Here is a 24,439-nt window from a genome sequence, read left to right as displayed (position 1 = left end):
TTCCAGAGCATAATTGGTTAACTTTAACCATAGATACGGTTACCCAGGAGTCCTGTAACCCAAGAGGACAAGAATATATTGAATCTGGGAAATTTCACAGCTGTCCAATTCAACGTGACTACAGTAGACTCATCTCTAGTGATCTACCTGGAGATGGATCAAAATATTCCACTTATCCTTTATTTGGGATATGATTATCTTCCAAACGAGACTGATCATGAACTGATGGCACGTCTTCCTCACAACAGAAATACCAGAGGTAAAACTGAATCCAAAGCCTGGTCAATTATTTTGTAGTGCATGCCAATTATCTTGTAACGGTTGTGTGGCTGTAATGATATTTAATGTAGAATCTGGATTTCTGAAGGGAAAAAAACACAACTAACTATTTGGCATTGGTTTGTTTTTTTGCTTGTTTGTTTGTTTTGGCAACCCAGATGAGATATATTCTTGGGTGCTTCAACCAGAAGATCTGATCTTTGGAGAAGGGATGTATTATTTTGTCGTGAGACCAGACACAGAATTGGACTTCCTTGCTTCCAATGAAATGAACATTTCCATCACTTCCTTTGTGTCCCAATGTGTATTCTGGGATGAGCACCGAAAGAGTTGGAATAGCTATGGATGCCGTGTAAGTAGAGAGAAGTAGAAACATTGGAATACATATTGAAGATTTATGATTAGGCAACATTTTTCCCCTGATGTGAGACCTTATAGATATACTGGGACTGCAAGTTTTGAATGCTGGAAATTACATTCTGTACATTTCTGGAGAATGCAGGCTATGGACAACTGTTGCATTGTAAGACTTAGTTCCCTCTCAGTCAAAAGTAAACAACCTGTTTAAAGGAAGAGGCAACTGAAACTAGGAATAAATGGGAAGTGTTTTTCTGGCTAAATGAGAAAGACATATAGTCCTTTATTGTCGGAAGCTAAGGACCAGTACCATAAGCTGAGTTGTAGCTCAGAAAGATTTATTACTCAGGCCTAAACATAAGAATCTGGCCAATAAATGATCAACACCAAACTGGTGCTAGATAAGGGCCAATGGAATTCTAGGGGGGACTGGTCTTGGATCTTTTATGGCAACGTAAGGACTCTAAGCTGGTGACATATTTATCTCTGCCCCCTGCCTCTGCCTGCTCTTCTCCTACATTTATGCAGAGTGGGAAAAGGGAAGGATAATTGCATAAGCAGAGCTTACATTTAACACGATTAACAGAATTCTTTCATAATGGCTTGTTAGCTTTTCTGTAATAAAACGATCTTCTCCAAAGTTCTTGGATTCTGATGTGGCTATTTAATTCATGGAAAAGCCTGACTGCCAGAGGTGTGTGTGTGTGCATCACAATAGGAGCTGATACAGATAAACACAAACCAGGGATTTTTATTCTGTACACTGATACACTATACCAATAAAGTAGTGTGATCTAATAATATATACAAGAGATAGTACTATTCACAAACCGATATGTGTTTCTATGTATGTACAAGTGGTGTAAGAAATATAAGAAAAGGACAGAAAAGGACTCCTTCCTTGCATAGAGGGTGGACTAGAAGACCTCCAAGGTCCTTTCCAGCCCAGGGATTCTATGAAATCAACTCTTAACCTATTTAATTTCCCTTCCCTTCATGCCTTTTCCCCTCTTTTTTTGCTTACATTTTATTATGGTTTCATCTCCTGCTCCTTGTCTCAATTACTGATACTGGAATGTCTCTGATTTTTTTCCCCAGTTGTCTTGCTACCAAACAAGATTTTCAACTCACAATGTTCCAAAATCTCCATACACACAACACAGTCCACCATCCTGGTCTTTCCACACTTTCACAAGCCACTCCCGCCTTTTTCTCCTAATCTTTCTTCATGTCCTAGCTTGGAATCTCTAGATGCGATAGGCTGGGGCCTTCCTCCATTCCCTCTTACTTTGCTTTTGGTTCTGTGCTGAACCATTAGCCTTCCCCCAAAACAATCCATGACCTTAGCTCAGATCTAACCCCTTTCTTCCAGCTGAGCACTTCACCTCCCACACTGACAGATGTGGAAACAAAGACCCCCAAACTTCTACATGAAGTCTGTGACTGAACAGATGTGATCGAGGTAGAAGTCAAAATGACATCTTTTCTTTCGATTCCAGGTTGGTCCCAAAACAACTCCTGGGGATACTCAATGTCTCTGTAACCACCTGACCTTCTTTGGCAGCTCTTTCTTTGTCATGCCAAACACCATCGATGTCAGCAAAACTGTGGAGCTGTTTGCCACTTTTGTGGACAACCCAGTGGTGGTGACCACGGTAGGCTGCATCTTCCTCGTCTACCTTCTGGTTCTGATCTGGGCCAGAAGAAAAGACATCCAAGATGATGCCAAAGTAAGCTGTGCACGTGTTCTGCCTGGCTTTTGTTTCTTTTATAATGCAAAGAATTCTCTCTTGTTGAGAGATGCTGAGCCATTATGGGACCTACAAGATGGTACCTTTACTAGCAACAGGCACTTAGGCTTATATACCACTTCACAGAGCTTTACAGCCCCCTCTAAGCAGTTTACAGAGTCAGTCTATTGCCCCCAACAATCTGGGTCCTCATTTTACCGATCTTGGAAGGATGGAAGGCTGAGTCAACCTTGAGCCGGTGAGAATCGAACTGCTGAACTGCTGGCAGTCAGCAGAAGTAGCCTGAAGTACTGCACACTAACCACTGCACCACCACGGCTTATATTTACCATTCATCTTCCCATTGTGGAAGATTGTCCCATTTTTCAGTTCTCTAGATCTTGAACAGTGCACATTTTTTAAAACCTGCCGACACTGATCTAGCAAGGAATCTTTCCTTGTTTATTTACACATTCCTATTCATCATCTCCTGGTTGTTCCTGAAATTGCATTACTTCTCTCTAGGTGAAGATAACCCTCCTGGAAGACAACGATCCTTTTGCGCAATATCGTTATCTGGTGACCGTTTTTACTGGGCATCGCCGAGGTGCAGCTACAACTTCTAAGGTAGCCACAGAGTCCCAGATCTTGTTGCTTAAAAGAGCTACAGCACTTACGTTATCCTGAGTCTAAATAAACACCGAAGAGAACGTTCTCTTAAATCACCCATCCACAGACTGGTGGAGGATGTCTTTCTGATTAGAATAGGTTACAAAAAGGAATCCTCCTTTCCTCTCATTGCATTCCCCACCTAGCACAGCATGCACGTGGCCCGGTTTTTAATCAATAAAAATAAAAATGGAAACACTTTCTGCATAGTATACTTTTGTCTGATCGCCAGACAGGTCATGCTTTGTCATTTGCTGCTAGAAAGAAGACAAACAGGAAGTGGCAATAGATAAATAGGAACCCTGCATACAGTACAGGAAGCCCTTGACTTACAGCCATTGGCTTAGTGATCATCTGAAGTTACAACAGGATAGAGAAAAGTTACTTCTGAACCTTTTTCACACTTATGACCGTTGCAGCATCCCCCCCCCCCATGATTACATGATCAAAATTTAGGCACCTGACCACTGGCATGTACAGGTAGTCCTTGATTTACAGCAGTTCATTTGGTGACCGTTCAAAGTTACGATACTGAAAAAAGTGATTGGAGCCATTTTTCACATTTTGGGCCCAATGGTGCTCATTAGGTGAGGCCTCCCTGTATGCCAATTAAATAAATGAGGAACTGAAGCTGCTCTTTTCTATTCCAGGTGACTCTCACCTTGTATGGCCAGGAAGGAGAGAGTGAGCCACACCACTTGGTGGACCCCGATACCCCAGTTTTCGAGCGAGGGGCTGTGGATGTCTTTCTTTTGTGTACCCTTTTTCCTCTTGGGGAACTACAGAGTGTCAGACTGTGGCATGACAATTCAGGATCGAGCCCTGCCTGGTACGTAAGAGAGGAAACAGAACTGTCCTTTTATCTCCTTTTGCAAAGACCTCCTGAAATACTTCTTTATTGTTTGAAATTGTGTTTCGGCTTCATTTTTTTTTTTTTTTTTTGCGTATGGTTTTGCATTTAAATAACTCATAGTCACGGAGGTGAGCTGGACAGCCATACCAGTTTAACAAAATAAATAAAGAAATAAAATTGTTTTCTTTCCTGAAGTTTCAAGGAAGGGATCTTCCATTTTAAGTTAAGATTCCCTACCTGCCCCAATTTAAAGGGGCCCTCGAATATGTTGGGTTACTTGATGGGTTACTCTTTATAGATTGGACGTCGCATAGGAGTCGTAGACCATGGCTTCTGCAATGCACCCCATCGAAAGATTAATGTAGCTTTGCGTTAAGAATGTCCATCGGGTGAGACGTGAAATGTTGCTGCTTTCCCCTAAGTGAGATTAAAAACAGTTTGTGGCCAGGATATGCTGGCCAGTTGCCAAGTGACCACATTAAGAATAATTATGCATAAGACTGCAAGAGAGCTTCAAGTGAATTCATTGGGGACTGGGTGAGTAAAAATGTCCCAGATCTATAGGCTAGGTCAGGGGTAGGCAACCTCGGCTCTTTTATGACTCATGGACTTCAACTCCCAGAATCCCTGAGCCAGCAGGGGCTAGGTTCACATGCTGTATCAGCCTAGCTGTTCTGATACTTATTTGTTTATATTTATTTGTATCCCACTGTTATTACTTTTATAAATAATTCAAGGAGATGAAGATAGCTAATACGCCTTCCTCCTCCTATTTCCCCCAAAATAACAGTCCAGTGAGGTGAGCTGGACTGAGAGAGAATGACTGGGCCAAATTCACCCAGCCAGATTTCTTACCGAAAGTAGAACTTTAACTCTCTGTCGCCTGGTGATTGGCCCAAAGTCAGCCACACGGATTTCAGGCCTAAGGTGGGAGTAGAACTTCCCGTTTTTAGTCTGGTGCCTTACTAGGCCAAAGTGGCTCTCTGGATGATGTGGGAATCAGATTACTTTGCCCTGCTAACCAGCCATTGGTTAACCATACCATTGCTTAATGCCTTGTATGAACCTCACCTCATTTCTTTTGTATTTTTCACTCGCAGGTACGTGAATCGTCTTCTCGTCCATGATGTGGCCACTGACCAGAAGTGGTATTTTCTTTGTAACTCTTGGCTGGCCATTGACGTGGGAGACTGTGTCCTAGATAAAGTATTCCCTGTGGCCACTGAACAAGACATGAAGCAGTTCAGGTGTGCATTTTTGTTTGTTTTAGAAAGTGGAGTGGTGTGCCTTACATGCAGTAAGGATAAAAAGGATAAAAAAATAAAATGTTTGGTCACGTTTCCAGAATTCTACTTGTATTAAAAAAAAATGGCTCTAGACAGAGGTCCCCAACCTTTTGGGCACCAGGGACCTGCTCCGTGGAGAGAGGTTTTTCCGTGAACCATAGAGTGCATGGTTTTGTGTGCATCCCGCAGATGGGACTTTGCTTGTTTGTGCGGCCCAATTGCTGGCATGCCGTGGCTCGGTACTGGTCCATGGATTGGGGGTTGGGGACCGCTGCTCTAGAGGTAGTTCATTGGCTAGCAAAAAACAACAGTCTTTCCTTTGACTCCTAATGATCCCATCTGGTTTCTTTTACTTCTCTTCAGCAATCTTTTTTTCATGAAGACTTCCAGAGGCTTTCGTGATAGCCATATCTGGTACTCCATTTTCAACCGTTGTCCACGCAGCTCTTTCACACGAGTGCAAAGAGTGTCCTGTTGCTTTTCACTTCTTCTATGCACCATGTTGACCAGCATCATGTTTTGGGGGGTGCCCAAGGATCCAGCAGACCAAAAAATGGATTTAGGTAATAGCACAGCTTCTTTGCTTCAGAGTACAGTGGAAATGACAGTAGAGAAAATGACTATTGGAGTATGAAATTCTAGCCGCAGAGAACAAATTCTAAATCTGATGCTTCTTCTTGCTTCGAAGTTGGTGGCACTTTGAAAAAGTTTTCTTGATTCCTCCTCTTATCAAAATGTTTAATCTGTAGGAAAAATGTTCCATAAATGCTTTGCTGAGAGTTCTACAATGTGGATTTGATATGTGGTGGTTTGGCTACAGTATGAAGTATTAGAGTAAGAGCAACAGAGTCTGACATTTGTAGGTGAAATGTGTTTTGAATCCTGAATCTTGTTTCTGGTTTGTATTTGGGGATGATCAAGAGGAGATGTGGAGACTGGTTTATGAAAGCAAAAGAAGAGGAGGAATAGAAGAGAACAAGGAGTGGCAGGTAGAGAAGATGATGAGATGGATTGTCTGAGTGATTGTTGAAAAGGAAGCGAAGAGTAGGCAGGATTGGTTGGGAACATTCTTCCCAAACCTGTACCTTCCAGACAGATTGGAACTACAATTCCCAAATTATCAGCCATTACAGTCAAAAGTCAAGGAGTCCCGGCGTAGTTAAGCATCTCATTCATCTTCCAGGGAATTTTTATTAGCCTCAAATTTTCGTCAGTAGAATCTTTGTTTAAAGACTCAAAGCCACACACTTGTGTTGCAATGATACTCTAATTTTCTTCAAACCATCTACTTGTCTTGATTATAACTCATGTGACTCCTATGCAACATGGCCAAATGCTCCATTAACGTCCATATTAACATAATCTGGTGCACTTGAATGAGATTAAGATGGTGCCTTCTCGGCATTATTAAAGCCTTAGTAGGATTCGCGCATTATGCTAAATCACGGTTTCCAAATCATTAAAATGGTTTCACAAAAATAGATTTAAGCCGAAACCGTACAAGCACATGACGCTTCTTTTTCACTTGCTGTCCCCAGGCAAGATAGAATTCACATGGCAGGAGGTGATGATTGGCTTTGAAAGCTCCATCCTGATGTTCCCCATCAACTTGCTCATCGTCCAAATCTTCCGGAATATCCGTTCTCGTTTTAAGAAAGAGCAGAAACCAGGAAAAAGTGGGCGCGTGTCCCCTGACCTGCCTTCTCTTTCCCAACAATCCCCCCCAAATGTGTCCCTCACTGCTGAGGCTGTGATCAAGGCAAGTCACTGGAATGGTTTATGGCAAGTGGGACAGTTGGTTGACTCATGCAAGAGACCCCACCCCTGATAGGAAGCTCAAGGAGCAAACACTGTGCATGAACAGCCCTAAGGCATCTTGCCTTCTGTAGCAAACCTGAAAATGATGCTCACGGGCATCTAAGGACCCACACCCCAGGAAGGCATCTGTCCCATAAGTATGTCTCCAAAACAACCCTGAAGGATCAAAGCGCTCCTCCAGAATAGGTTGTCTAATCTTGCTTTAGGAGAAAACAATGAAGAGTGGTTTGTTATCTGTGTGGAAGGAATGCAAGGAGCATCCCCACGATTCTGACCAATCTCATTTTTTTACTAACAATTTTACCCAGGATATTAGGAGGATTGCCAATTCCCTGTTCAAAACCTTGAAGGCCCCTTTACCTTCCTCGGATCCTGATTTCAGTAAATCGACTGATATCAACAAGCTGCTGGCCCTGGTGGAGGACATCATCTGCCAGCAGAACAGGGTGGGAGAGGAATTTTACGATGAGAGCAAAAAGAAAGAGGACCCAATTATCATTACCCTCGGGCTGGTGGATCTGCAAGGTAAGTCAGGCATGGCAGGATTCCCATAAATGAAGGAGACGGTGCCCTCAGAACTGAATCTTAATTAGGCAATTAAAATCTCCTTCAATTGGGGTGATAGTTAAGCTGGTTATTCTTCCCACTTGTTTCAAAGGCAGGTGCTTACAATGACTTTTCACCTCTCTTTCAGTGAACTGATACTTTCACAGTTCTGGACAATATTACATGTGTTGAATGCAAAACTAAGTTTGTAACTGAGCACACTTTTATATAGAATTTCAGAACAGTGATACGTTTTTATAACTTTCTAATTCCTTTCTTTCTTTCTTTCTTTCTCTTTCTTCTCTTTCTTTCTCTTTTTTCTTTTTCTTTCTTTCTCTCCCTCCCTCCCTCCCTCCCTCCTTCCTTCCCTCAGAAAAGAGAAGGACGCCAACCCCAGAGAGAGGGATGGTGGAAAGGCTGAAGCATCGGGACTACAAGCGTTGCCTCCATGCCCAGCTGCAGCACGTGGAACTTGAACTGGAGCTGCTGGGGCCTCATCGCTTCCAGGACCCGCAAAGCTACACCCAAGCAGTTAGGCAGGTTCAGCACATGAAGCTCTTTTTGGAAAGTCAGCTCTGCTCTGCAACGCCTGACAGCGAAAGGTAAAACAGCGCATGTGCTACACAACATCCAGGACTTCCGCACTACTCCTGTTTCGTAGGGAATTGTTTAAAAGAGCCAGTGTGGTTCAATGGTGGAGATGCTGGACTAGGAAAAGGGAGAGCCAGGTTCTGATGCCCCCAAAGCCATGGAAATTTCCTGGGGGGACCTTGAGCCAACCGCCTCTTCTTAGCTCAGCCTATTTCCAGAGTTGTTATTAAGCAAGTTGAAAAAAAAAATCCTTGGCAACCTAAAGAAAATGTGGGATACCTATCTAATCAATAAAACCAATCAAAAGTGGACAACATCTGGTCCTTTAAGTACCATAGAATGCTACTTCACATCAGACTCACCCATGGGACCAATGGCGAGAGACAATAGAGGTTCCCATTGCGCAATAATCTTCCCTTTGGTCTTCCCTCAGCCTGTGGCTCAGCTCCTTCTCTATTTTTTCACCGTATGGATTCAATTGTTTTGCAAATGGAATCCAGCACTGATGCTACCCATGTTCTTTGCTGTTCTAGGAACTCACCAACGCTGAGCCTTCCTGGAGACAGCAAGAAAGAATTGACACCTAAAGGTTTGCCCGGGTGGTTTGTGTTTGTCGGCTGGTTCTTGGTGATCCTTACCAGTGGAGTCTCTGGTTTTTTCACCATGCTGTATGGACTGCACTATGGCAAGGATAACTCCATCAAGTGGCTGATCTCCATGGCCATCTCTTTCTTTGAGAGCCTCTTCATCACCCAGCCGTTAAAGGTATCTTTTTTTTTTCTCCTTATGGACAACTATGTCTTCTCTGTGAGGTATGATATGACTCCAACTCTGGTTAGCACAGGGGTTCCCAACTGGGGATTTCTCAACCCCTAGGGGTGCAAGATGATATTCCAGGGGGTGCAAAAACTTGAGTTTTCAAAATCATAGTGTATATGTATAATTCGTTGCCGTTATTTCAAACTTTCATAAGGAGTGTGAGAATATATCAGAAGCATTCTAGGGGTTTGGGGTATAGAAAAGGTTGGGAGCCGCTGGGTTAGAAGATGCAGTTTGATTTGAAAGTTGCTCTCAAAGTGCTTTATTGCCATTTATTGCCATCTTGCTTGACTTCAAAAGATGTGCTTTGAAGTTAGGAGCAGGTGGTCTTTGAACAAAGTTCTGACCAGCACAGGAGGAATGTGCAAGAAGGTGTGTTTTGATTGGTTATGAAGTGGATAGACCAAAAAACTCACATTTCTCTACGGAAGACAGAATCTAAACTTTTTTTTTTTACCACACACAGCATCCCAGTCCACTACTACAGCCAGAGGCTGTGCAATACGAGAAGAAGACAATTGCAATATGGACACTATATGGTTGTCTTCGGGCAACATCCAACAAAGACATAGCAAATGCATTCCTATAATATGCCAAGCTTGGCTAGATTCAACCTCGATAACATTTTTTTTTTGTGAGTTAGCACATTCTGCACATCTTGCCAATTTGATTAATGTATTGTTCACTCTGTTGGACAAAACAATAAAAGTGTGTTCATTCAATAGCTACAGTAAACTTAACATTCTAACTGGAAAACAAAATGGATGTTGGGTTTTTTTTTAAACAAATTTGCAAAAGTGGCTATAGTTTATCAAATGGTAACAAATGGTAACATGCGGACAGTGGCCCAAACATCTCAGTCAAAGTTGTCTACGCCCCTTTCTCTTCTAGGTTCTTGGTTTTGCTGCTTTCTTTGCTCTGGTTCTGAAAAAGGTGGAACAGGAAGATGAGGAGGCCACATCTATTGATGGTCCGTTGTCGGTCACAGGTAATCTATTTAATTCATCGAGTCCTGGAGCAGAATATCTGTGTCTTTGCAGGTTGAGCTGAACATAGCAAGCCCTGGTGAGGGATGCTGGAAACTCTAGTGATATCCAGGGAGGTAATATATACCTGAACAAGGCAAAAAAAAAATAAAGTGATTGATTAAAAAGGATTCCAGTAATTAAACTACAGAACAAGAATGTTTGTTTCACAAAGGAGAAGTTTGCTGGAATAAAAAATATCTCCAACAACTAATGAAAAACAGCATGAAAGATGGTGTGATATGCTCTTGGGATAAGATGCCTCACAATTTGAATATGCTCAGCAAAAAATCATCCTTGTTCTATCCAACTAGCAAGTAGTGGCAGTAAGCAGTTGGCTGGAAGGGATTATTCTGTCAGTTTTAGCTTCCTTCATCTCGTTTTTCTAAATTTGTCAATTTTGGTTCCTTTGTTTCTCATTATTCCATTTATGGATTTGGGCTGTCACACCGAGACAATGGAAACGGATGTTTTTTTTAAAACAAAATGCATAGAAACATTACAAATGTTTGTGTATGTTTCTCCAAATACTCCAGATACACAACACTTCTGTTTAGTTTTGTAGCTGTGCAGCTTTCAACCACTCCGTACCAGAATGAATAACTGCACATTATTTGCATGAATATGCACATCTTTGTGCAGAGTTTCCTCATCTGCATATTTTGGAGTTAGAGCAAACATCCAGGTAGTGCACACTGAAAGGATAACTGAGTCTGAACAGGGGATCAAAAAAAAAAAAATGTAATTGGATCAATTCACAGCTAGATAAACACTTAATAAAGATCTCTCCCAACTTTAGTATCACAACAATTATTCTAAGACTGAGGATAAGATCATTCCTTGGGTGAGTGCACCCTAAAAATATGATTCTGGAAAGTCTCTTTTTCCATGAGAAGTTGGGTTGTGGGTTTTTTTTTTTTTTTTTTGCAACTTTGGTTTCATTAGAAAATGAGCACATTTACACCACCTTGGACATCTGCCAGTTCTCCTACTGTCTTTGAAGAGCAAGTACCATTTTGGCTTCTTTTCTTCCTGATTATCTATTTTTATCTCCGCTTAAGTTGAACATTTTCTCTCTTCTTATCCCTTTTGATAGCTATGATGAGTGCAGGATCATTTGTCTTGCTTGATATCTATTTATCTATCTAGCTATCCTTCTTTATTGCTTTTTGGCCTGTAATCTGAGTGTTAGGTAAGTCTCCGTTATTTTGCATATCTAAACATTTAGCTTTTCTGTTGAGCTTTGAACTCTCTTATGACCGTGTATTTTAATACTGCTTTCCTTTTCAATAAGCGCATAAGACAAGTTGCATGCAAACTAAATTTGCATAAGGTCAGACATAAGATAAGGATATCAAAGGAAGGACTTGGCTTCAAATAATTATATAGTCAAGAAGAAGAATTAAAATTGCTGATATTAATATGGTTTCAAATATTATATATCCAGGTCAATAACGTATTAGACCAAAAGAATATCTTATACATTTTGAAGATAAACCCTACTGTGTTAAGTATAATTTATTCTATTTGTATATACTGTATATTTAAGAATAATGTACATATTTACCTGGAAGTAGATCCATTCAATTTAGTAACTGAAATGAATTTAGTCTGTATATATTTCTATATATTTATAGTTTTAATATACTATTAAGTAAAATTGCAAAGTTTGCCCCTAAAGAATCTTGTGACTGGATGCCTTGGTGTGTCCGCATGTACTATTACATGTAGAGCTTTTTAAAATAAACTTCATGTTTACAATTAGTATATTCTACAACGGTTAATAGTCTATTCTGTCATTTTGTGGGGCAGGTGACCCAACTCCTATCTTTGGGGCACGCAGAGATAGTGGAAATAACATCTACCAGCCTCCTCCTGCGACTGACATTGAGAAAATGAAGATGGACCACATCAAGGAACAGAAAGCTTTTGCCCTGATTCGAGAAATATTGGGTATGTTTTGTGATCGTATTCTGAAAAACTGCTGGAGGAAAGGAAGCTTCAGATTAAAGCTCGACTTTGGTAAGGCTAGCTAGCTAGCTTTGCCAGATCCCTTTGGCCTCTTGTATGCCATCCGCTAAATTTCCCATTTATTTGGAAAATTGCCACCCGGAGCTGTGATTCTTTTTGCTGTCTATCTGTCAGGCACATGAAATCAGGAACCAAAGTTATTCAAATGAGTGCAAGTTTTAATCCATGCTAGCTCTCTACAAGAATCTGAACTACTAAGTGTCAAGGCAAATTGGCGGTAGATAAGAATCAAAGGAGGGCTGGACTTAGATCTTTTGTGAGAGTGGAGGGATTCCAAGCTAATGACATGCTTGACCCCTCCCTTGGGCTCAATCTGGCCATCTCCAGCACTACCTTTGACATCTGGTTGACCAAGGTTTGAGGTGTGGGAGGGTGCATAAAAGATCAGGGAAGTAAAATCGGTCAGAATCCCTGATTTGAATGAGATAGCAAGCCTTAGGCAACAGAATCAACCTGCACTATGATTAAAAAAAAATCATGCCATGGTTCTCCCAGCATCAGTCTGTGACTTGGGAATAGAACTTGTTTTCATGTTTGGTATCTTTTCTTCAGCCTACTTGGGATTCTTATGGATGCTGCTCCTGGTTGCCTACGGACAGCGTGACCCAAACTCCTATTATCTCAACAAACATATTGAGAACAGTTTCACAGAAGGATTTGAAGAGATTTTAAGCTATCAGGACTTCTTCAAGTGGGCAAGAACCGTCTTAATCGGCAACCTATATGGGCCATATGAAGGTAGAGTGGCATAAGGGCCTATGGCAGCTCTCTCAAACCAAACTGAATGTAGTCTCTTTCTCACAGAGGTTTTCGTTAGCAAAATTTATTTATTTATCTAATAACTGAATGATTTGTTCATTTATATCCTGCCTTTATTATTTTTACAAAGAACTCAAGGCAGCAAACATATCCACACTTTCTTGCTCCTGTTTTCCCCACAACAACAAACAAGCCAGTGAAGTAAATTGAGCTCAGAGAGAGTGACTGGCCCAAAGTCACCCAGCTGGCTTCTATGCCTAAAGTGGGACTAGAACTCACCGTCTCCCAGTTTCTAGCCTGGTGTCTTAACCATCACACCAACTGGCTTTTTACCTTTATCTTCATGTACCTTTAAATGGATTTTTTCCCGAACCCTCATCATAACATCCAGCAAGGAGGCAGGACTCTTTAGTGGTAAGAGTGTTCTGAATTCTTTTACAGATACTTTTTGTTGGTAGGGTAACTAAGTGTTTATGCTACAGGTCACCAAACATTTGAGGTGCTGGGCATTATCATTCAATAAGGAAGGAAGGAAGGAAGGAAGGAAGGAAGGAAGGAAGGAAGGAAGGAAGGAAGGAAGGAAGGAGCCAAAATACATTCTAATGGCCAAAATGCAGTTCAAACTCTAATTACGATGAATTAATATATGTTCCTCTAAATAGGCTGAATTAGAAGTCAGCAGCACTGTATCCATAAACTCTGGAATTTCTAGAATAGTTTCTACAAGCAGTCATATAACCTAGACCTTGTGAGATCATCAGACAGATCTCCTAAGATTTTGGAGATCTGACTTCCAAGATTATCAATGATCTTACTCAAGAACACCCACATCTTCTGAAATCTGATGAGTTTGCAAGATTGCAGAAAAACACACAGATGCGGATACACAGACACACACCACATATCCCCATGTACAATTGGGGGGAATCGTGAACCATGTTTTCCATCCTTGGGTTTTAAGCTAAAGCAACTGAGAAGAGAGAAAATGCAAACGAGTATAGGCTGAATGGCATATTCAAACCCTCCTTCCTTCTCAAATCCTCCCAAGGTTTCATCACAGATGGCAACTCCAAACTGGTGGGCAGTGCTTGGATTCGTCAAGTGAGGGTCAAGGGCAACTCCTGCCCCATTGATCCCAGCTTAGAGTTGACGGTCAGAGAGTGTCACGCTGCCTATTCCTTTGACACCGAGGACATGGGAGACTATGGCATCAACTGGAACGGCTCTTCCTTGGACAACTGTTCCGAGTTCTATTCAGCTTGGCAATATCAGAGCCAGGCAAGACTAAGAGGACACTCCATCTGGGGCAAGCTGGCTGTTTACAGAGGGGGAGGCTACATCGTGCACCTGGGGATGGATTCCACCAATGCCTCCAGGTAACCTCTTGCTGTTGCATGAGTTGAGTTGGCTCATTTGTTTTTAAGGCCAAGCAGTGATCTGGATTTGGAAGGGGAAAGGATGAGTTGCCAGTGAGTGTAAATTTGTGGTTCTTATCTGTTGTCTCTTGGTTAAGTGGAGCAGATCTTCTCTTAGTGCTGCACAAACCCAGTGAAAGAGGGAACCTTGTCTCCAGAATCAGACACAAGCGTGCACTAAATCATCTTTTCCCATTCAAGTCCATATCGCTGCATCGCCGTGGCTATAACTGCCTCTCTTTTGGGGTTGTCCTAAAGGGCGAATTCTAATCAACCAATCAGACTGATTGATTGAAATATTTTGACTAAAAGGACTCACTTGGCAGTTGCTTTTAAAATTAGTAATCTTGGCGCTTAATCATTTTTGTTTAAATCATTTTGAGTATTGGTATAAGATGGTATTTTCAAACTTGGTAACGTTTAAGATGTGTGGACTTCAACTCCCAGAATCCCCCAGCCAGAGTAATCATTGCTGAGTATTTGGGGGAACTGAAGCTCTCACATCTGAAAGTTGTCAAAATTGAGAAACATTGGACACTGGATACTTGTCCCTCAAATTGGCGAGGGGGGGGGAGCTGACAGGCATAGGAAATTCCTTACCATTATTTTTCAGAGTTTTTTTTTTATGCAGCTATCCAACACTGGGTACTGTAATTCTGTGTGCAGACTGGAAAATTTATACAATTCAAACATTTTTAAATCAATCAGTCATCTAAATAAATATTTAAATCATAAATTCCACAGCCTTAACTGGGTAAAAGAACCATACATGGGCTGGACTCAATGTAATTATGGAATCACTGGGGTTGGATGTTCCTTAGATTGGCTTTGCTCATTCTTGCACCAACTGGGTCAACTCTTAATGTGAGTAAGATCTCAATGTCATAGGAGGATCTAATCATTCATTCATTGATTTATACCTTGCCAGAATTCTCCAATACCTGTTCGATAACACCTGGCTGGATAGCTTTACAAGAGCTGTGTTTGTCGAGTTCACCGTCTACAATGCCAACGTGAACCTGTTTTGCATCATAAGCCTGATGTTTGAAACCAACGCCTTAGGTGAGAGCTTGGAGGACTTAGACCAGAATCCATGTAGGCCATGTGATAATTTAGGAGACATTCAGGCTGCCTAATGCTGCCAAATTACAACACATACAAATCAGGATTGGTGGAGTTTCAAATCATCATGATCTTTTGGACTGCTCTCTGAAGACATCCTTGATTATGCCACTGGAGAGGGGAAGAGCAGAATTTGATGCCTTCTTCTCTGCCTTTGGAGAAAGGTTTAAGGGAAATAAGCACACTAAGAATAGCCGATAGCTGGATAGTAGGAGGGGCAAGAGGCTCAGAAGAGGCCTAGGGAGGGCCTCTTTACTCCAGGGAGTAAAGGAGTCAGGAGAGGGGAGAATTGTACTTTCAAGCTTGCAATGGTGCAAGAATAGACAGCAGAATAGACGAGAAAGAACTGGAGAAGATCACAAAATACAAAGACCTATAAATAGAAATAGAAAGACCATGGCAAAGGCAAGCAAGGGTGGTATCAATAGTAATAGGCGCCTTGGGTGCAATCCCAAAACAACTGGAGCACCACTTGAACACCATTGGCATTGACACGCTTTGGAGCATGCAGAGTGTCAATGCAGTATAAACCTATGCTCCTTTTTCCTCTCCTTGAATAATGCAAAAAGCTTCCTGACACCGTCCATGCTTTAGTCCACCTAAAGCCCGACATGAAAGCACTACACCATCATCAAGACCACAGCATTTGGCCTCTGTAGGTTTGTATGTCCTGCTGATTTAATTAATTATACATATAATTTGCATGACATGAACTGTCCTGATCTAGGACTGCGGCCTGCAGGTGGCAGAGCACACACTAAAAAACTCCACTGAACCAAGACTGAAGTTGAATATGACCTGGAGGCAAGGGAAGGCTTTGCCCACGTGAGCATTGCTGTTGTTGAGGCCAAAGTCTGTCATTGATCTCAACTTTCATGTGACAAGACGGTTTGCAGGTTCAATGAAATAGTTTTCAACACCAGCAAAACCACAGAACAAACCTTTCAAAGCTAAAGGAACGAAATACGTTCATTCCACCAGCCTGTTTTGGTACTGATCATCCAAACCAACCTTTGTGCAGAAACCAAATGGCCAGGATACCAATTTTTATTTTCTATCGTTTCAGCTTAGCCTGAGTTCTCACATCCCTGCTTTTAATCCCACCAAGAATAGAATATATATATATATATATATATATATATATATATATATATATATATATACGTGCAATTCCAGAGAATTAAGTTCGGTCTGTTTGTTTGGGCAGCTGCAAAGGCTATGAAAAGTGACTGCGACCATGTAAATCCTCCAAACTAAATATTATTCCTCTTGGAATAATATTTTCAGCAACAACGAGTGCCTTTGATTAACGTCTCTAGTTCTTTGAAGTAACACCCAAGTATGAGACGTTCTGATAAGAACTGGTTCAAACTGGCCAGAGACAAGAACTGCCCCCAAAGTTGAAAACTTTAAAACTCGTTATAATATGGGAACCACACCTATTGAATATGCAACTGGACACGAACAAGATCAAGCTGAGAATATTATGGGATAATATGAAATGTTATATAGTACATATAGAGCTACTAAGCATGCTTAACTAGATGACAGGTGAGCCAACTGATGCTAATCAATGAAAGGACACTTTTCAAACACGTGTTTGAACTGTACATAAAGTGATTCCCAACCTTTCTAAGATGCTTCTCACACCTTATATCTCTGGGAGACCTCTTTTTCTTTATGCATAAATAAAGGATATTAATCTACCTTTCCGATTCTGGCTACTGTTTACAGATAACAACTATTTCTGTACAACTAACTCCTGCTTTGATTTTTTTTTTTTTTTAGGAGCTTTCTTTCCACGGGCTGAATTGCAAAGTATCCGGCTTTATCCATACACCGATGGTCTACATATCTTTGTTGTTGCAGCAGAAATAATTTATTTCCTCTTCGTTATCTACTACATGGTGGAGCAGGTAAGAGGAACTCCACTGGGTTGAAGAGGAGGACTGCAATTGCTTTATTACCAGATTCCAGGTCCTAGGTGTCTGGTTTACAGACAGCAAAGCCAATAGGCATAAACAAATTTTCAAAAAATAAAAAATAAAATAAAAAACTCAAGCAGAGGTACAATGGCAATCAATGAATTAATGATACCTAAAAAAAAAAAAAAAAAAAAACCAGGCTGTAGCCAGTCTGATCTTGGCTGGTATTTGCCAATTAGATTTTTTGCCAGCCAAAAAGATGTGCTTTTGCGACATCTACTCATGTGCAGTGATGTCACTCTGCAGGGCTTCCTCTACAATGGCATCATAGGATGCACATCTAAAGAAGATCTAAGCATAACTAATTTGATCTGATAAATAATCATGGATTCAACTTCAAAGCTATCTGGCAAAGGAAGAATGTGGTTTCCTAGTTTCCAGTTGTCACAAGCTGTGCTTGTATTTCCCATCTATTTTCCCATCCAATCCCAGTCCTTTGTTTTGCGAAAACACCATGATAATCTGTTCTGTTTTGAAAAAAAAAAACATGAAGACGGATAATATCTATATGTACTAAAAGTCTCAGGTCTGTTTGATGGTTTATAACAGTCAACCTTGGCTTTTTTATGACTCGTGGACTTCAACTCCCAGAATTTCTTGTTCCAACAGGTGAAAATCCTGCGGGCTCTGAAATGGAATTATTTCCACAGCAAATGGAACCTCCTGGAGTTGGCCATCATCTTGATCAGCTGGAGTGCCCTGTCTGTTTTCGTTCGGAGGATGATCTTGGGCTTAAAGGACATCAGTTACTACCAGGAACATAAGGATGAGTATGTTTGATGCTCTGACGCTTGCTAAATGCACTGCCCCACCGAAGGAGGAGAACTTGTTAATAGCAAGACTTTTCCTTTTAAGAATCGGGGTCATTACGATTTATAAATACATTCAATAAGCATTTGTGTGTCTGTAGTTTATACATGTAAACTAAAATATTTCATCCAGTTTCTTTCTTTTGCAAAAGAGGTGGCAGAAGAGATTTCTCTTAATGGTTTTTGTTTTGTTTTGTTTTCTTTTTTATTTTGTTTTGTTGCTGGTGTCTTTCTACCATGTGCATCTTGCTTGGCTACCCTTGTTTCCTGGCTGGGGAAAAAAAAAAACCTTGGAGAAACTATTTTCAAATGTCTGCATGATGATTTGACTGAAGTGTGAGAAACTGGGGAAAATTGTAGATTCTTGGAAAGAAAATTAAGTCAGGACGTCCAAACACACCTACTAGCAATGCTGCCTCTTTGTCCTGTGTAAAACCTTACACTGCCCTCATTAATACATACACGTGTATAATTTTTCCTCTTGTGAAGTTAAACAATTCATTAGCAGATATGTCATTTCTGTTCCAGTCAGACTGAATGAGAATGCCTTTAAGGTAAATGCCAGGAAAATTTTTCTTTGCACATGCAGGTGAAACAATAACCAATAAGTCAATAATCCAATGAGTTTTTCTTTTATTAGAAAGATGTAGGATAGCTTGGGGGATGCGGTGGCTGAGCAGTTGAGACACTGGGCTTGTCTACCATAAAGTTGGCCATTCAAGACCCGAGCACTGCGTGATAGCATGAGCTCCCATCACTTGCCCCACCCAGTAGTTCAAAAGCGTGCAAATGTGAGTAATTAAATAGGTTGGAAGCTAACAGCGTTCTGGGTGCCAGCCGTGTGACCTCAGAAGCCTCTTTTTTTTTTTTTAGAAAATTGTATTGAATAAAAAGAAAAGGAATTAAAAACATTGAACATGGCAAATCAACATTTGACCAACATCTCAGTCTATATTTACATTAGTGACAAATACATCTCTTTACAATAGCAACATACTAATCTCAATCTTGACTTATCTCATAACAGTGACCTCCGTTTTTCCCCCCAACCAACTATAAAATTTATTCCATATTTGATAAAAGTCTGTTTCATCCGTGACCTCAGAAGCTTCTTTGAACAACCCTGGTTTCCTTTCCTAGGAAGCAGAGATGTGCACAGCCTCCTAAAGGTGAATACAGCTGGACAGGAGAAACCTCTACCTTTTTTTTCCAGGATGATAAAAACAGTAAGAGAATGGCTAGCTCAGGATCACCTAATGTGGCTTGCGACTAATTTGAGAAGCTGAACCTAGGTTCTTCCAATCGCGGCTTAATTCTCCAACTTCCATGCTCTGACCGATGGTCTGGGATGGCAGTTCCCAGAAGCAAGGCTCCAAGGTTGCCCTCCTCCCTGCCACCTACCAGCTTATTCCAATCCCTGAATTTTTCTTAGGTTTGTGAGCTTCAATCAAACAGCTACGGTGGATGCGGTGCTGGGTTACCTGATTGCGTTCCTGGTGCTTCTTTCCACCGTGAAGCTTTGGCACCTGCTGAGACTCAACCCCAAGTTAAACATGATCACCTCCACCTTGCGAAGAGCCTGGGGGGACATATCAGGATTTGCCACCGTGATTATCATCATGTTCCTAGCTTATTCCATCGCTGTGAGTAGTCTGGAAGCTTATGCTCAGCCAGACTGAGTCTGCTTGTATGTTTGTTTATTCAGTTTAGATAGCGTCTACATGGGTTGTTCATAAAGCAGAGAACTCTAGAACAAAACAGAGTACCATTTCCCTCCCAAATTTCAAATCCTGAGCAGAACTGGATGTTAGGATCCCATCCTAAGCCTTTGCGAACACTGTTATACTACAGCTTGGAAGTAAACCAGTTTACTTCTCCAACACCAAGATAGAACTGCAACTGATGTCAAACCGGTTCAGAATCCTTATGTGGAAATGTCTTAAAACTAAATGTTGTGTTAAATAATACTCATTTTTAGTCTACCTTTCTTCTGGGAACTCAAAAGTTACATGTAGCCTCTTCTTATTCCTGGGGCAACATTTCTACGCGTTCGTTCAGGAAGGTAGGGCTGGTCCAAAATCAACGTGAGCTCCATTACACTATCCTGTATGACCCACAGATGATGATAATAAGTTGGAGCATTATAGAAGTTAAAACTGTAGAATGCCCACGAGACAGTGTGTTGAGGAATCTGGCCTTATGGAGAAGCTCCTTCCATTTTCAGGCTTGAGATGATTATCGGCAGAATTAGTCCATGTTTTAACAGTATATATATAAAAAAGAGAATAACGGAGTTGGAAGGAACCTTGGAGGTCTTCTAGTCCAACCCCCTGCTCAGGCAGGAAACCCTGTACCATTTCAGACAAATGGTTGTCCAATCTCTTCTTAAAAGCTTCCAGTGGTGGAGCACCCACAACTTCTGGAAGCATGCCGTTCCACTGATTGTTCTATTTTCTCCATACCAGGTGAAATTTGAGCAGTAGGAGGGCCTGTGTAAACTGCTTAATGGCAGCTAGTATCTTACTTGACTTTCTTGTTCACCAGCCCACTAACAGTTCTTTTTTTTTTTCATTATTCATTAATTTCATCCATTCATTAGTTTCATGACCTTGCTCCAGGAACTCAAGATGGCATACATAGCATTTCCACCACCACCCCAAATTTTCCCTGCAACTACTAGCTTGTTTGTGCGCTAAGACAGGGCAGCTGGATCAAAGTTCACTAAGGAGCTTCAATAGCTGAGGGAAGGCTGGTTAAACAATTCAGCTACTATTTATTATACGGAGTTATATTTGCCTTGACCATTCAATTAATCAGAAGCGTTTCCCATCAGAGAGGTTCAAACTTATTCCATCTTCTCAGAATATCTTCCTGTCAGAATAAAGAATGAGCAGTAGACATTATGGAGAAAATAAAGTGCCTGGCATCTAAGATTTTTTTTTTTTTTTGGTTTGTTTTAAATGCAGACAAATCTAATATATGGCTGGAAACTGAATTCATACAAGACTCTGTTTGATTCTGCTGAGACTATGGTCAGCCTTCAGTTAGGAATTTTCAACTATGAAGAGGTATGATATGATACTTTCTAAATAAGGTCAGTCAAATGAAAATATCAAAGTGATTATTTCATTTAGAGCACGGAGAAATGTGGACTGATCTTATCAGAAGGGAACCTATGATTTAAAATTAGAGAGAGAGAGAAACATATCAAGGAAATTTTTTAAAAAAAACGAAATATAGACTAATTTGGGGTGCAAATCTATGCATCCTGACCACATACAGCAAAGCTTATTTTTGCATATACCCAGTACAGCATTACGTCTCTCCAATTTGATATCCTGCAACTATCTGGACTCAGAGTTATCCAGTCATCTCAGCCACTGTTGAGAATTTTGGGAACTTAAATTCATAAAGGGAAAAGAATCTGGTGACAGAAAGCTGAGTTAGCTTCTTCTTATTAGAATGGGTTTTATGGATGGATGGATTAGAGAACAAACAAAAGTATACAATATCGTCAAGAGAGTAAAAGAATTGAAATGGAAATGGGCTGGTCATATAGGAAGAACTGATGGCAGTTGTAGAATAGATCTCATTTGTAATAAAAGCATCCATGAATGAGACCTAAAACAAGATGGATCAGTGACGTCAGCAAGTATGGCGGGCCCAATTGGCAAAAGAAAGCTCAGGACCGTATTGGTTAGAAACACGCGGAAGAGGTCTTCATCCTACAGTAGATATACAATAGCTAAGATGATGATGTATACATGTATGTATGTACTGAATTTAAAAAACAGATTTTACGTATTGTTATGCCAGATCAAAAATATTTGTTTTACTTATTCAGCTGTAAAAATTGCTGTACAGGGAAATAAAATCATAAGCATTGAAATAGGTCTATTCAATGTACCCAGGTTAACTAGCTTCCTGTTCCTGTTAGCTAGCAGAATCAAAATCTCAGCTGCCTCCAGGCCATGCAGCAGCTACTGCCCTGCTCAGAGTTTTTAAGCAGCTTTATAAAAACATTTTTTTTCTTCTCTGTTCCCCCCCCCATAGACTAATAACATTTCTCGAATTACAGGTCTTGGATTACAACCCTATCTTGGGCTCCTTCTTGATTGGTTCCTGCATCATCTTCATGACATTTGTGGTGCTGAACCTCTTCATCTCGGTCATCCTGGTGGCTTTTAGCGAGGAGCAGAAACATTATCAGGTTTGTTCATTGAATCTCAGCTCAGTTTAAAGGAGACCTGAGAAAGTCCCAAAGTCGATTCTGGGGGCCTCTGGAGTCCTTTGTGACTCTTATCACCCGGTGTGGATGGTGGAACTCTCTCACATGGGAAGAACGCTTTTCTGCCATTTTGTTGAAGGAAATAATGAAAAAAAAGAGGAAGAAAAAAACCAGTGCACGGCTGAAAATGAATATACTGTGTTTGCTTAAAAATAAGACCGGGTCTTATATTAATTTTTACTTCAAAAGATGCATTGGGACTTAATGTCTGGTTAGGTCTTATTTTGCGGAAAATATGGTACTAAATGCGTCCGTCTGGCTGAGGATCTTAACTGGCGCTTATTTTGGGGGGTAGGGCTTACATATATTACGAGCATCCTGAAAAATCATGCTGGGGCTTATTTTCCAGTTGGGTCTTATTTTTGGAAAAACACGGTAGTACAGTTGTCCAAACAGAAAAGTTGAGAGATGTTCTTTCAAAAGCCTGGACAATCCAACTCTTGATGCATCTTGCTTCAACTGGCATTATTTGCTGTCCAATGCAGCCCATCCTTGTCTGTTCTCCAATGACCATGCTGTTCACCAAAAGGCTGGTCACTCTTGAGGTCAAGACAAAGTCACCTGCAGTAGGAGGGAATCTCAATACGGGAAGTCCCTGGTTTATAACCATTCGTTTAGCGACTGTTCAAAGTTACAATGGCACTGAACAAAGCAACTTACAACTGATCCTCAAACTTGGAATCGTCACAGCATCCCCATGGTCATGTGATCAAAATTTGGACCCTTGGCAACCAGCACATATTTACCATGGTTGCAGCATCCTGGGCTCATGTCATCACCATCTGAGACCCTTCCAGATGGCTTCCGTCAAGCAATCAGTGGGAGAAGCATCCACTCTATGCTTCACTTTACAAAGTGGTGATTTGCTTAACAAAAAAAGTCATAAAACTGAGTCTGGTTCATTTGAGAGCTGCTTGGCTTTCCAGCCCCTATTGTAGTCATAAATCAAGGACTATTTGGTTTCTGATTTTCCCCATGGTAAGTTCTCACATGCTGAACTACAGCTTCCATTGGTCCTAGATAGGCTAGTCATTGGCTATACTGCCTGGGTGTGGTTGGCATTTAATACACATGGAGAATATCAAGGTAGGATGCTCTGCATTAAATAATATCTTTTGATTTGCAAGATGAATCTTTCTCTTTTCTTGATTTTGTGGCATCAATTCACTGTCAATTCAGCCGTCTTGGCTAGGGAATTTTGGAAGTCGAAATCCGTGCATCTTAAATTTTGCTAAGGTCGAGAAATACTGTTCTATTTTTTAAAAAAAAATTTTTTAGAAATCCAGCGTTATAACATTCATAATATTTTTTTTTTAGGTTTCAGAAGAAGAGGAGATAGTGGACCTCATGCTGAAGAAAATGTGCAGTTTTCTTGGAATTAAATATAAAAATGACCGCGTTCCAGTTTGTGGCAAGCAGCTGCAAGCATCTGGGAATGACATGTAATGGCTCACCCAAGATTTTGCTTCTTATGTGGACTTGTAGCTGGTGTGGTTCACTTGTAAATGTTGTGATTTCTGGGTTTGTGACATGCTGTGGTAGAAAACGGGAGCTCATTTTTAGGAATCAAAAGCTTTGATTTGATCTGTAATAATTGAATGTGTATTTTGCTATAGATATAGAAATACTTTCTTAAGCTAGATAGAATAGGATTCCCTTTTAAGGTGTGCATGGCTGTTTCCCGTCCCTATTTCTCAGTGTGATATAATAAATGCTAAGTATTAAAGCATAATTGCAGCTCAGTTAATTAAAAATTTGCAACTGACATATCTCATATTCCTGTAAAAATTTCCCCAAGGAAATGGTTGGCTTTCATACAAATATCATCATGTGTAAGTGGAAGGTCCCAGAAATTGAAAAGATGAAGAAGAAAAACAGTCCTTTGGATACCACATTTTCCATTACAGGCCTAATAAATATAATTCCCAAATGTAAGAGATTAAACAAAATACCCCTTCTTGGAGAAATGGATTTGCAGTATGGCAAGCGAGCCATACGTCTCCCACCCATTTTTTTCTCCAGCTAAAATAATTCCTCAAAATGTTTTTGTCTGGGAT

The 24,439-nt window shown here is 40.7% G+C and overlaps 1 protein-coding gene across 1 annotated transcript in view; it reads left to right on the top strand.

Moving 5' to 3' along the window:
• PKD1L2 (polycystin 1 like 2) overlaps positions 1–24,114 on the top strand; it is a 45,131-nt gene extending 21,017 nt beyond the window's left edge. The window contains exons 22-43 of the mRNA XM_039353476.1: positions 34–259; positions 438–631; positions 2,136–2,366; positions 2,892–2,993; positions 3,686–3,864; positions 4,989–5,135; positions 5,538–5,737; positions 6,713–6,933; positions 7,301–7,517; positions 7,912–8,140; positions 8,663–8,894; positions 9,840–9,936; positions 11,786–11,926; positions 12,557–12,742; positions 13,812–14,139; positions 15,107–15,240; positions 17,089–17,216; positions 17,895–18,055; positions 19,527–19,737; positions 21,061–21,162; positions 22,173–22,304; positions 23,700–24,114. Coding sequence (XP_039209410.1) covers positions 34–259; positions 438–631; positions 2,136–2,366; positions 2,892–2,993; positions 3,686–3,864; positions 4,989–5,135; positions 5,538–5,737; positions 6,713–6,933; positions 7,301–7,517; positions 7,912–8,140; positions 8,663–8,894; positions 9,840–9,936; positions 11,786–11,926; positions 12,557–12,742; positions 13,812–14,139; positions 15,107–15,240; positions 17,089–17,216; positions 17,895–18,055; positions 19,527–19,737; positions 21,061–21,162; positions 22,173–22,304; positions 23,700–23,828 — 3,927 coding nt within the window. The 3' untranslated portion in view covers positions 23,829–24,114. The remainder of the gene's footprint in view (positions 1–33; positions 260–437; positions 632–2,135; positions 2,367–2,891; positions 2,994–3,685; positions 3,865–4,988; positions 5,136–5,537; positions 5,738–6,712; positions 6,934–7,300; positions 7,518–7,911; positions 8,141–8,662; positions 8,895–9,839; positions 9,937–11,785; positions 11,927–12,556; positions 12,743–13,811; positions 14,140–15,106; positions 15,241–17,088; positions 17,217–17,894; positions 18,056–19,526; positions 19,738–21,060; positions 21,163–22,172; positions 22,305–23,699) is intronic.
• Positions 24,115–24,439: the final 325 nt, after the last annotated feature.

Source organism: Crotalus tigris, unplaced genomic scaffold (assembly GCF_016545835.1).
Source record: "Crotalus tigris isolate CLP2741 ecotype Arizona unplaced genomic scaffold, ASM1654583v1 scf7180000018525.42219311030:4301911, whole genome shotgun sequence".
NCBI lineage: Eukaryota > Metazoa > Chordata > Lepidosauria > Squamata > Viperidae > Crotalus > Crotalus tigris.
The sequence above is the reverse complement of the archived record's forward strand: the minus strand, read 5'-3'. Positions and strand labels throughout refer to the sequence as shown.